Below are 14449 nucleotides of genomic sequence, written 5' to 3'. Positions count from 1 at the left end.
TCGCGCAAAATCGTCCCAGTACTTTAGTACTGTACATTTAGTTCTGGAACTAAAGCGGTGCGAAAGGCCCTAATGAGAGGCAGATTCACAGATACAGCGTTTCCTTGGTTACCGCTGTAAACGCTGAAACACTGCTTTAATGTGAATTATACAGAGACCATTTCTGTCTTTTTTTTTTGGCTAGTAGAAGTTATGAATGTCCGGTAACTTAAAAATTTAGTAGCCAAATTGGCTGTTGAGTGAAAAAGTTAATTTCAATCCCTGTTGAGGAGACATGAAAAACAGCGCATACCGCACGAACGGTATAACGGAAAATATTAGTGGTTTTAAAACCGTGAAATTTTCAAATCGCGGTATACGTTGAAACCGGTAATCGGCCCATCCCTACTTCACACTAACTAGGTTGCATGATATACAGGTACTACGATAGTATCACAATGCCCAAGCTTCAAAATACCGGCAGTGCCACAGTACATTACAAAAGAAATGTGATGCATGTACTGCATGAGAATATACTACCATGGATCACATACAGTACTCCATGGCATATATTATTTGAGTCCAGTGTTTCACGTGCCAGTCACACAAGATGCAATATGGAGTGCAACAGGGTGGGAGAATTTGACAGACAGAGTGGCCAAACATCTGTACATAAGCCAACCATTCAAAAAATTGCTCAAGAGAAACACAACAATGTGAAAGCGAACCAAACAAGCACCACCAGCGATGAGTTCTGTGAATTTTTGAGAAGTTTGGGTTAATAATTATTACAGCAGAACAGCCTCTGCAATAACACAATAAAAGAGGTATCAGGATACTACTTGGTATTGTGCCAAGTGTGTTTTTCATACATTACCATTCAAATTGTTTGGATCAGGTGACACTAAAGACTGGAGTAATGGTAGCTGAAAATTCAGCTTTGTCATCACAGGAATATATTTAAAAACTATTTAAAAATATAAAACAGAAAATCACAGCATTATTTTACAATGCTAATGTCTTCAGTTTCCATTAAACATATGCAGCCTTGTTGAAAATAAGAGTCTTCTTTCAAACACATTTAAAAACCTTACAAACCCCAAATTTTGAACGGAAGTGTATTCTAAAAATTATGATTTCGCAAATGGAAAGAGGATGATCGAACAGATTCAAAATTAGCACTCTTGCTTTCGAGAATTTTTCCTACAAACAAGCTTGAATCATGCAGCTCATGTACATGGCCAATCCAACTAGCTTCGTGACAGGCTAATCATTCCAGCTTTTCCACTGAACTACAGTAATCAGGAATCTCTTTGTAATGGGTTGTACCATCTAAAGTCATAAATGCCTGAAGCTCTTCATTGTTGACCTAAACCTGTTTGCATCTCAGTGACTTTGTATCGTCTTCCTGTTTTTCCATTATGATCTACAGTTACGTAAAACCTCAAAAAGCTACAAGTATAACAATGCTTGTGGCCTTTCCATGTGTCAGTCCTCCTACATAACAGAATAATCTGAACTGTAATGACCTCTTAAAGGATTATACATTTTGACAGTGGTGCGTTTTAATGCAAATAAGCTCAATAATATGAATAATTTTTCAAAATGCAAGGAAACAAGACATAAGAATGTTTACATACAACACTAAGATGAAAACAGAGTACCACCAGCTGACAGAGGAATACAGGCAGGTTAACTGATGACTGCAATTTCTCTTCAAATGCATCCAATAAATATGAACAAGGCTCACTCCATGAAGGTTAAACTAATCTAATCCCAGTTCACTCTAGCTGTCAGACAGTCGTAGCTAAGAACTACATCAAGACTAACGATGCTTCTTAAATGCTCCTTGCCCAAAATTATAATGGACTACGGTGGTTTTCTACACAACAAATTACCTGGAAGCCAAACATAAAATGTAAACAATGGCCTACATCAATTTACCTTGACATTCGCTTATATAACTACTACAAAAACAAACTAAGCCTGAAGTTAAAGCTACTTTATGTATGGACAAACACAAGGGGCTACAATTTGTACTCAGTTTATTAAAGCATATCAATAAAATTCATAATAAACCCTATTTTTTTTCTGCCTGCCAGGGGTTGTTATAAATGTATCAAGCATTACACAGCAAGCAGTTTCAGGCTCAAATTTCATTGGCTGAGCAGTGTTTCAAGAGTGTAGTTATTTAAAATAACAGCACAGGGACACAGACCTGAGTATGTAAGAATGCAAGGAGTACGTTGAGAAGTGGAGCAGTGTGACTTTGCTTGCCTTAATTAGCAGGTTTTTAAAGGTCACTGTGCCTGTGCGTTCTCTTCACCTGGGTTTCTCTCAGTGAGTGCAAAATGCAAAACACAGGATGGAATTAAGGCCAAGGATTACAGAAGGCTTGGATCAAGAAGAAAAAATATTCTCCGCTCATAAATAGTGATCCAGACCAGGCTTTCATTTTGCTTGCAAACATGTAAAAACTGTTGCCCTGGTTTCTTTTGGAACTATTACATTTTTTAGTACAAGAAATATAACTGGCTACTTTCACCTGAAGAGAACTTACTACATACTAATCTACCTGTGTACTAACTGTATTAAGAAAGCAATATCAATCACAATTGGGAGGAATTTTAGCCATGCTAATATGCAGTAGGCTACAACAGAACTTTCTCTATATTGCTTAAATATTAATAGACTTAATAAAAAACGTTACCTGACAGGCCTTGCACTTCTATTAAGAATTACAATTGATATAATTAGCTTATTATAAATCTATGACATTATTTAGTGTAGAGCTAACATCCTGTCATTGCTTATCAAAACTGAAATATCAAAAACAACGCAAACGGCGGTTATGTTGACATTGTTCTTGTATGTACTGCAGTCCTTATATCGTGTCGATTCATTTCAAGTAAAACTGTTTAGCTGTCACAGGGCGATTTCATTTCAAAACACATCACGAAGAAGCTCGATTCGAATATTATCTTCGCTCTCTGTTGAAAAATAGAGGCGCGGGTCGACGGAAATAACAGGAATGCTGGCAAAGGTTACATTGTAGCCAAACACAACATTCCTCTCGTTGAGCAAAGACAAATTGGCAGGATCGGATCGCTCACCGATCATGCTAATCAAGCATGGGAATGCTCCCTCTGATGACAAATCACATCATTGAGCACCAAAAAAAAAAAAAAATCAAAATCGTAACAGACAACCTAAACCACGTTTACGCTTAAAACTTACCTCCTAAAAGGTGAGACGAAGTGACAAGCGCCTCTGAAGGCTTCCTGTTCTAAAGTTGTCGTATGCCGTTGGAAAAAAACATTGTACGCGGAAGTGGAGACCAATTCAAGCGCGCGACGTTTGACAGCAGATATAAAAGCAGGACTAAATCATTCCTCTTTATGTGCGGATGATCATTAAATATGTTCAGCGAACCCCGAGTGCACTCGACTGAAAACTGTGTTTTTTTTTCCCGTTTGAGACGTAACTTTTTGCCGTCCACTGCCTTCCCGTGACTTGCGACCACCACAGGCCGAAAGATGTCCAAAGACCGTTTCATGTATCCCCGTATGGTTCCGTTGTAGTGTTACACTAAATTTGTTCCCCTTCATTTATATGGCTCTCAGGGCTCTTGAACGCGTGTTCAGGGACACTACGGCCCCCCTGTCTGTGTTTGGATGTAGAAATGTATATTACGTGAAACTCCACCATCCTAGCTTGCATTTTTAAAAACACTTCACTCATATTGATTTTTGTATGCACAGGAAATATGATAGGCCTTTTTGTACTTCCATTTTTCTAGTTAATCTCTGAAATTCAGTGAATTTGGTACCTGACAGGATGTAGGCCACCTCATGAAGCTTTTCACACAGACAGAAAAAAAACTCAGCATGAACAAGTATTTTTTTTCTTTTAATGGAATGCATTTGATCTCAAATCATATATTGAACTCTAGAGAAAAATCCATACTCTCACAACTGAATCTCAAGAATATTGTTTATTGCTCTTGAAGATATTACTCTTTGCTCATTTTTTTGTTCTAATCATCCTTTCTGTTTTAAATTTCACAATAAAACAAAGAAAAGCTTTACTGTAAGGTAAATGGTATTTTTTCTTTTCAGTGTGTACACACAAATACACAAAGTCCTATGTACAGCTGAAATCTCCTCTAGTATGGGCAAGTCAAGGGCACAAACTGTCATGTAACAAGTTTTTTTAAGTTCTTATCTAGAATCAGATAGTACCTTACCAAAGAATCAGAAGAATATCTGGAAATATTGTTGGCATAGGTTGATAAAATCTTACTTGCATTTTGCTTTTGTATAAATCGTTATCTTTACCCACCAACTTGTCTGAATTGTATTTAACTGTTAATCATATTGTGTCATTCTGCTCCTATTTATTGTTTTTACATTCAAATCGGATGATCATATATCAAACTTAATAACATTAGAATGAACACTGGTTAAAAAATTTGCAAATGCTGCAACTAATATTATTCACACTTGATTCATTATAGTACATCACCACTGGGTGAATGAATTATTGAAATATGAGACTAGCGGCATAACTCAGTCCAGAAGGGTCATCTTGGAGGTATCTGGGGAAAATTTCCACAGGGCACAATTAGAAACAGCAGAAGTGTTTTGCACACTTCCCTGTCTAAACGCCATTCTTATGAGCATGTGAAAAACAAGTGCTCTTTCTCTGTCAACTTTGGCTCACTACACATACTGTATCCATTTTCCCATCTCATATATCACTCTTCAGTTAGGTACAGAGTAAAATGACACCAATACAACTATCCCATACAGTAATAGTAATTAAACAATGTACACAATAATAAAATATATACAATGAAATAGATACAAACTTTAAATATTCACTGGCATGAGTAGTATTGACTCTGTCTCTCATTCTCAGGCTCATACATTTTTTTTAATGTTTTAAAAAAGACATGGACTGGACATGAAAATTGAAAGTGAACTTAAATAAATAAATACAAAAACTTAAATAAATAATACATAGATAAAGTTTCTCTTCAGAAACTTTGAAGGGCTTAGATAAATATAACCACAAGATGGCAATGTTTGACCATGTATATGTCTGAATTCCTTGGAATCAGCGCAAAATTAAAAACAAAAGTGCTTTATTGCAACACAACTGAATCACCTTCAAATTATTATGAGTGTTGCCATTATTGCATTTTGCTTGTGTTACGCTGTTCATCTGAGCACTGTATTTCAGAGCTTAGCATTAACTAATGGAAAAGTCTGTGAAATACACCAAGCAGAACAAACTAACTGCCTATCTCAGCAGGGCCAGAACGCAGTGCAATTTAAAAAGTAGGTGATAAAAGATATGCATATTTCATTACTGTGCTGTCTTGGCTATAAAATATCTCATCGTTACTGTTCCTAACAGAAATGAGAGAATGAAAATTCTTTAGATATTTAAACATTCTAATCCGAAAAGCAGTTTTTTTGTGTGCTGCACTTTTACTCTCAGAATAACAAAAACTCTAATTGCACTACTGTCTTACTGTGCGATTTAGAAATTGAAGAAAGCAGAAACTGAAAGTTCTGATATTGGAACAGCATGAGCGAAGAATGGCTTCGGAGGACTCCGGAAAAGAGGAAGGAAAAAATGAAATGGGAATATACAGCATAATTTCACAAATGCAGGAATAAACAGACAGAAAGAGAAAGAGAGAACCTGCAAGACATCAAAAATCACACAACAGAACATATTAACTGTGAGCAAGTTTAAGTGTCTCTTTTTCCTTGTGCCTGTCGGCCATAGTGAGGGAGGGAGAGAGGGATGGAGGCAGGGATGATGGTGGAGGAGTCAGGGGTGCCAGACTTTTAAGGGGATGCGGAGACACGGGTGAAGGAAGAGAAGAAAGAGGGGGCAAGACTCCCCTGAGACCCCCAGATTTGGCCTCTAGAAGGTGTGAGCGACCACCCAAACCTGGTTCCTTCCCCAGAGAGAAGTCCGGCTCGTTCTCGTTCTCCGAGCTGCAGTCACTCAGGTCTGTGATCTCCAGCTCAGAGTCAGACTCCGGATCCTGCTTCACACCCTTCCTCCGCTCGGAAGGGCTTTGACGGCCTCCTCCTCCTCCACCAACTCCACCCAAACCCAATCCAAGGCCTAACCCCAAACCAAGACCTCCGCCTGTTACGGCAGTGTTGGCCTCCCCTCTTTCCCGGTCGCCCAAACCCGTACCCCCGTTCCCCAGCTCAATCCGACCCAGTGGCAAGCTCCCTGGGTATGGTGGGATGCAGAGTCTGGGAGGCTGACCGCCCGCAGAGCCGTTCGTTCCTCCCGTTTGACCACGTTCTGCCCCGGTCGTGTCTCCGGGGGGTAAGAGCGAAGAGAAGGGGTGTGACAGCTGAGACAGGCTGGATTGGAGTGGGTTGGGATAGAAATGTGAGGAGTAGAGGGAGCCTGGGGGCAATTTGGGACAGCTGTTCAGAGAAAAGGCCCCTGGGAGGTAGGGGTTGAAGCCCCAGGAGTAGTCAAAAGAGGGGTTCCGTGGGTAAGGACCCAACAGGGATGGAGGTTTGGAGTAACAAGGAGCCCCTGTGGGAGAAATTGAAAAACATGGAACGGAAACCAGTGTTAATGTTTAAGATCAGATGTTAGGGCCATGACTGAGAACAGAGAATGTGAGGCAACTCATTCTCAGAGAGAAAATTAGAGGGTTGTTATAAATCATATGGCCTATTCCAAAAATGTATATATATTTATGATTTTAAATGATTTAAAATATGATTTAAAAAAAATAAATATTATTTACATTTGAGAATATTATGATAAATTATTAATTCCTCTGTTGATTTTTATTTCTCTCTTTCTCTCTCTCTCTCTCTCTCTCTCTCTCTATATATATATATATGATCTACATTTTGATTAAAAAAATACAGTAAAAACAGTAATATTGTGAACTAATATTACAATTACAAATAGCTGTTTTAATATATTTTCTAATGAAATTTATTCATGTGATGGCAAAGCTGAATTTTCAGCAATTATTAATTAATTTTTTAGTTTGTGTCTAATTATTTGTAATGTATTAATTTAAATAATGAATTTTGTGTTATATTTAAAGCCCCTTTCACACAGTAATACCAGTAAATTGCCGTAAAATTACTGTAATGACTTTACTAGTAAATACAAAAATGTGCGGTTCACACAGGCAACGACGTTCCGTCTATTACCGGTAAAGCACCATTCACACATCAGTTTCAAAATACCAGTAAATTCTGTGACATCATCCCTCAATTAGGGCCTTCCTGCTTGGGAAGGGATTAGGACAAGGGGTACACATGGGAGGCAGAGAGGGGTAAGAAGAGGAGGAGGGCGGAACAGGACCTCAGGACAAACAAAGTTGAAGGGGTGAGGGGGGTGTTTTGGGGTGGGGAGTCGCATTGACATACTCATGCCCTCATACATTCTGATACACTGGTATTTCAGTGTACATTCAGAGCATTTGAAAAGACAAAGGAGTGTGCACATGACACCGTATCACTCTCAGAGGAAGTGCTAGAGTGCAGAAGTGTAGAATGCAAATGGAAACTAGCACTGTCAAGAATGTAGCTATTTCATGAATCTAAATGTAATAAAAATACTACTGATAACAGTCTTAAATCTTAACTCACGTTTATATAACTTCACTGCTCAGATGAAGAAAGAACCTTTCCTAATTAACACGAATCCATCATTTTCTCTGTTACATTTGTTAAATTTGTTGTTCTGTTTAATTTATGTCTCACCTGAGCTGAGGAAAGGAAAAGTGTCCAGTCTCAGCTTGTCCCCATCAGGACCTGGGGCCCCTGCACTGCGCTCAAACAGAGAGGGCCCTCGACCTGATTCAGGCAAACGAGGGAATAAAGACTGAAGGGCCTAAGAAAGATGGGATAGAGAAAACACAGTGTCAGGATCATTACACAGTGAAAAAATTAGTGAGAAGAATTAGTTTAATAAATTACATTGTGTATAAACAGTGACTGAATGACAGATTAACAGATCAAGAAACATTTATTATAATCTATTTTAAAAACAGTTGCTTAATATTTTTGTGTACACCGAATCCTGGTTTCAGGATTCTTTAATGTACAGATAGCTCGGAAGAACAGACTTTATTTGAAATAGAAATATTTTGTAACATTATGGTTATGGCTTTATATACATGTATGGCTTCACTGTCACTTTTGACCTTGGTTACTAAAATAAAAAAAAAAATACATATATATATATATATATATATATATATATAATATGTATTGATATATATTGTGTAAAGAAATCTTTGCATCATTAAAAATATCATAATTTTAATAAAAAGATATTACTGGTTTATATATATGCTTGATTTCACACTCACACTAATACTTTATATGGTTTCTACAGTGTTTTTGCTTACATTAAAAATGTAGAAGAATTAGTTTAATAAATAACAGTACATAAACAGTTTAAATGACAAAGCGTAACTTAATAAAAATTATCTGAACAATATTAATAGTATAAATAATTTGTTTGTCAATTTTACTAAATATTACAAATATTAATTTATATTTTATAAATTAGTAACAATTTTATTGTGATGTTTATGTAGTACTAAAAAATTTGAAGTCATAAAATATGAAAATAAGTGATGAATAGACCAAGAATTCACTGCTGTAAATTCACAATCAGACGATAAGAAACGTGAAACTATCATGACATCTTTAACGCTGTCTTAGAAATCTTGAAATAAGAAAGGCTTAAAGACTTCATAAGATGTCAGTCAGAGTAGGCCACAAAGAGATCCTGGGGTTTACCTCCCAAAATGTGAAATGGCTTTTGGGAGCAGATTAGAAAAGGGTGGTGGGGGATAAAGCTCAATAAAGGAAACCTGGAAGTCATCGCAGGAATCTTAGCGGATGAGCGCCGTAAAGATTTTCTCTTTTTTTTTTTTATTAGTGACATGAAGGTGATCAATAATTTGTCACTCTTCTCTTCTCAGTGAGAAAAGGCAGGACTGTACTTCGAAGCTACGTAATCTGGATTGCTTAACAAAAACCGCATTAATGACACGGCACTGATCTGACAGCCCCACCTTCTCTTTCATTTCTCACATGTCTTTCATTTTCAATCAATGGCAGTGATGAGTACGCCATCCCAGACAGAGATGAGAGGAAAGGGATAATGTCTTCTTTTGTTTTAAGGCTTCTTAACGCCATCTGTGACATTCTCTCTACTTTCTTCTTCACCTCATATCTCTCTCTCTTTCCTTTCTCCTTCAGTCTCCTCTAGTCAAGATGTACAGCACATAACTTTCTCATAGAATGACCTGGGTAGATATTTTTTGTGCGGCTAAAATAAAGACAGGTTATTACTAAAAATGGTATTACTGCATTTTATGAGTCTACTTATTTTACCTTACCATGTATAGCAAATTTGCCACCCTTTTAGTCTTTTAAACCATTTATACTTTTAAGGTGCATATTTTAAGTGAATTCAGGTTTCAGATTTGGCGAAACCTTTATTGATGAAACCTATTCTCAGTCTTTTTGTATTCAAGCAAACATATAAATTTATGCTTTGCCCCTGGTGTTCAGATGATAACTATTTTAGTTAAAGTTTAACATTGACCGAAAGCAAACAATTGCAGAAGACCAATACTAGAGCAATTACAGACAGTGAAAAAGAAATAAAATAAATACAAAAAAAGATACCTACATACTGATTGACTCTGTACAATCAATAGCCCGATCCCTCACATCAAAGCTAATACGGAGAGCCTTATACAGCATGGATAAAAAAAAAATCCCATCAATCATTAAACACTGGCAATAGAGCTGTTATTACCACAGAGCACATCTTCAGCGCTTCAGGTTTTTGTTTGACTTTATTCTTCTGTTCTACCTAGAGGATCATTCCTGTCTCTCATTACCCTGAGTTCTGGTCTGATGATATTTTGCTTCTGTAAACGCACTGAATATGATATATTTATTTTCTTCGTACCTCGGGTGTGACAGGGCTGCAATCCGGTGTTGCGGCTCCTCCATTGAAGTGGTTCTGGGCCAGCAGGAACGGAGAGCTGGCCATGTCCAGCAGTGGGTAATTCACCAGAACCACCTTACTGAAGTTGAACTTGTAGGTGAAGCGCTTGCCTTTAGTTTTGTGCAAAATGCGTTTGTTGTAGTAGTACCTGCAGGTTGGAGAACAACAAGCTAAATGTTTCAATTCTGTCATAATTTACTCATGTCCTTCCAAATTTCTCCCTTTTGTGAAACAAGAAGATGTGTTTTGAAGAATGTCTCAGAGTTTTTTGTGCATACAACGAGATCCAATGTTGTTTTGTTCTTCAAGGTTTGGAATGACATGAGGATGAATAAATGACACAGATTTCATTTCTGGGTGAATTATCTCTTTAAAGGGGGGAAAGGCTGCCTCCTCCTCCACCCGAAACATTTTCCAGGGTCATGGCCTTCATTCGGGAATGCCAGCCTTGTCAGCTTTCTGTTCTGCACGGTGATGACTGCTTAGATTTCCCTTAACATCACACAACCGCATATCGCTCAGTTGGAAATAAGAGATGGATCTGTTCAGACTCGTTGAGTCTTTTCCCCTGACCATCACCCGTTCGCATTCATCACGCATGTCAGAGCGCTTTGAGGATGCACACCTGTGCATGAGAGCGAGGCTCTTTAATCTCAGCACACTTTATGCTTGACTTCACCTTACCCAGTCCAGCAGCCTACACGAGTTCCCGTGATGCAATCTGCTGGTGCAATCATTTGTAAGCTTTTATTTTATGTGGCAATTGTGGCCCTTAATTGAGCAATTAAGCAAGGCTAATCAACGAGGCTAATTATGGCCTGTGCCTATTCATAACAATTAGCGGCCAACGACAGCATCTATTAAAGGGAGGTTGGGGGAGGAGGGAGGAAAGCAGAGCGATAAAAGAGACAGGATGAGAAATGGATACGCATTTTTGAATGAATACGCGCAGAAGTACTTCAACCAGGGTCAAAGTTCAAACCTTCAATGTTTTATGTTGGAGTTTGGAGTTTGAAAGGGGATCTGATATAAGTTTGGTGAGGTACGAATCAATTTTAGAATTTTAAAATCCCCATCGTCAAGTATTCTTTATATGAGGCGCTCGCCGGAGAACATCCAGAATCCATTTAGATGTTCAAAGATTCCACAAATTGGACTGTATTGATGTTCTTCAGAGGGAAGGCAGCACTTAAAATATCCACATACTATCAAGCATAGAGGGGCCATTGCTATTATACAGGATATTATGTGAGGAAAAAAATAAATGATGGATTTCCCCCATCAGATGCAAGATAAAAACACACACAGAGAGAAGAAACAGCCAAACAGGCTGTATACTCAACAAAGCACACCATCTAGAATATAAATATTGCATGAGAGAACAATAAAAGGCAGCAATTATGCATTAACACAGAAAACAATCCAATGAATATGAAACACGCATGCTGTGCATACCTAAGTGCTCGGCTGAGCTTGTCGTAGTTCATGTGAGGTTTGCACTTCCGAAGGCCCCACAGTCTTGCCACTTCATCTGGGTCTTTGATCACAAATTCACCATAGTCTCCCTGCCAGGCAATCACCCCCTGGTATTCCTCCTTCTGCAGCAGCTCCAGGATGAAGTGCCACAGCTGGATCTGCCTGGAGCCTGGGCTTGATTCTGGCTTATAGGCCCAGTCTGGGAAGGCGATGCCTGAGGAAAAGGAGGTGAGTAAGTGAAAGGATTTGGATAAGGCCTGTTGGTTTTGTTACTTGCTAAGAGCATTTCTGTCTAAATAACTGATGAAGCGATGGGTGGTTTCATAGGGTATTTTGATCCTATGCATCAGCAGTGGGAATTTTTAAGCGATTATTTCTGCAGGTAACATCATCTCTCCAGTAGGTGGCGACAAGTGGTTGTCTTTATTAGTGAGTCATTTAAAACATTCATTCGAAACGCTATCAATTCAGCGACGAAACAACTGACTGGCTGCGTCCGAAAGCTGAAAAATGCTGCCTTCGGAGGATGCATTCCAAGGTAGGAAGGCATCAAGGCACTTCCGAATCCAATGTTAGCTTTACTTCCTGTCTGCTGAGATTCCTTCATTTGGCATTGCTTCATTTGTTCGATTTTTTTGGCTGCCTTGGATATCCCATAATCCTTTGTGTTCCATTCCGTGACAGTCGAGCCAAAAATAATTATGGCATCTAAAAGCTACAGTTGGTGGTCTGTTTATGTGCAAAGGTATGTTTCTGATTAACTTTTGATGTTATTTCTAGTGATATAGGTTTTTTTTTTTTTAGTTGTTACTAAAGCTGCTGTTTTGTTGTAGATCATTAAACCGTTATGCTGCCTCAGAAGCCTGTCCAAAATCAGTGTTGTGAGGGGCCTTCATGCACAAATGCTGCTTGTAAAGTCATTGCCTGATAAACCAGCGAGGCAAGAAGTCAGCACCAAGCTTTTGGACACAACAACTGTCTTTATTAAAGTGAGTCACTGAATAATTAACTCAAATGATTCGTTCAAAACACCGATTCATTCAGGAACTGAACACTATTTCTGTGAGGCAGAATCGTTGGAGGATCAAAAATATGCAAAGAAACTGGCAATAGACATTAGTCAAGTTAGACAGCATATTCAATTTAATGTGGATGAAAACAAGGCTGTGAAGGATAGACATACAGTGTTTACAATGGCATGCACTGTATATGTCATTTTCGCCAACTCACAATTTTCAAAACTGTTTTATGGAGCTTTTGCGTACTGAAAGTTTGTTTTGGGAAAAACATTTCATCGGCTGAACAGTCGGTATGTTCATGCTGTTAAACAACAGTACAATCAATTGAATGCACTTCTATCCCTCACCACCTCACTTTAATTCCTGTCAAAAATGAAATATGACGCTACCCTGACTATGGTCTATATTGTGTCTAAAATGTAAGTTGCTCAATATGAACTTCTATTTGAGTAAGCTGCAGTATAATAACATATCACACTTGCAGTCATGCTGTTGGTCGAAACAACACCAGTCTTGTTAGTGTGATAATTAACTTAAATATGTATCAATATGCAGCCTTGTTTTAAAAATCAATGTAACAGCTATGCATTTGTTTCTATTGTTTTGTCATACAGAACCATGATGGTGAAGAAAAAGACATTTAAGGTGGATGAAAAAACCTCTTCCAGTGTCTCACCTGGTGTCCAGAGGGCTGGGACGGGTGGCGTGAGCAGCAGATCACTAACACAGTTACAGTCCATACCTCCACTACACCTGCATTCACACAAAATTTGAGTGTAAACCATTGCAGTTAGAACACAGAATGCAAGGCTAAAGGCTAAAGCATAATACTTTGACTAAACAAATATGTGTCATGGGCTTGTGGACTCATTTCACCCACTACACACCAGTGTGTCAGAACATGCTGTTGTAAAGCATGAGGGCATGTCATTCCAGTGGCCTCTAAAATCAATCAATGCCTTTTCATTTGAAGGGTTTCTTTAAATATGGTTGCCGAAGGCTGTCCCTTCAGCCATGCAGAAGATCACTAAGCATTTCTTCTCAAAGAGCAATGTTCAAAAGACCCTATCTCATGCTGAACACATGACAGTGTGTGAGGCCCTCAAGCAATTAGTCCATATAGCTTCTCATAGGTATTTCTTTGCACTTTAAAACATTACATTTTGTGATAAAGTGATATTTTACAACAAATTAATTTAAGAGTAAGAAATACAAATTTCATTTTCCACTTGTTTTGCATTAAAACTGAACTTTATTTCCAAAGTGAAATATTCATGTTGCAGCGAAAGGAAATAAACACGCCACGGTGGGCATGTGTTCATACAAATAACTTCAAAGCAGGATATCAAAAATCATTGAAGATTGCATCTGGTATCAGAACAACTGGGAGCATCAGTAAAGATCCATCTCTCCATGCAGCAATTCAGTATACATGGCTAGAGAAATTCAATCTCTCCTCAGCCATCACAATTTCATAAAGGTTGTTTTACAAAGCTCGGGTGGAAGAAAAAGGAGCCGGTACAAGGGTATCTTTAATGCTGCCCTCTCCCTCTCCCCCTCTCCTCTCTCACTCTATTTAATTATGCTCTGTGAATTTTGGATCTTCCCTCCAGCATTGAAATGGAATGTGAATTATTGAGGTGTGTTTGTATAAATTATTATTGCTAACTCCAGGCACTTCTCTTTCACACACAAGTACACACACACACACACACACAACCTTTGTTGCTTTTACTCTTTAGACTGTCCACTTGCTCTCCCCCACCATCATACCATCTACTTCTCATCTTGCTCTTTTTATTTGTAACATTCATCTGTCGCTATTTAATGGAGTATCGTTCCTATTCAAGAAAGGCTGTATTCTTACTTACTATTTCGGTAGCTTTGCAAGGGCATAGAAATGTAGATTAAGACTTTCAAGACTTGCCTTA

At 38.3% G+C, this 14449-nt stretch overlaps 2 protein-coding genes across 2 annotated transcripts in view; both read right to left on the bottom strand.

Moving 5' to 3' along the window:
- Positions 1 to 3538, bottom strand: part of LOC107699443 (rho guanine nucleotide exchange factor 1-like) — a 59203-nt gene extending 55665 nt beyond the window's left edge. Inside the window, exon 1 of the mRNA XM_016500701.1 lies at positions 3217 to 3538. The gene's annotated coding sequence lies outside the window, so the exon portion shown is untranslated. The remainder of the gene's footprint in view (positions 1 to 3216) is intronic.
- A 2187-nt stretch (positions 3539 to 5725) lies between these two features.
- LOC107699460 (ETS translocation variant 3-like protein) lies at positions 5726 to 13258 on the bottom strand. The gene is made up of 5 exons (XM_016500711.1): positions 13195 to 13258; positions 11479 to 11713; positions 9985 to 10171; positions 7752 to 7881; positions 5726 to 6558 (listed from the first exon to the last, which is right to left on the bottom strand). Exons 1-5 carry the CDS (start codon positions 13256 to 13258, stop codon positions 5726 to 5728), a joined length of 1449 nt encoding a protein of 482 aa, XP_016356197.1.
- Between the last annotated feature and the right edge of the window lie 1191 nt (positions 13259 to 14449).

Source organism: Sinocyclocheilus anshuiensis, unplaced genomic scaffold (genome assembly GCF_001515605.1).
Source record: "Sinocyclocheilus anshuiensis isolate Anshui unplaced genomic scaffold, SAMN03320099.WGS_v1.1 scaffold670, whole genome shotgun sequence".
In the NCBI taxonomy this organism is placed as follows: Eukaryota; Metazoa; Chordata; class Actinopteri; order Cypriniformes; family Cyprinidae; genus Sinocyclocheilus; species Sinocyclocheilus anshuiensis.
The sequence above is the reverse complement of the archived record's forward strand: the minus strand, read 5'-3'. Positions and strand labels throughout refer to the sequence as shown.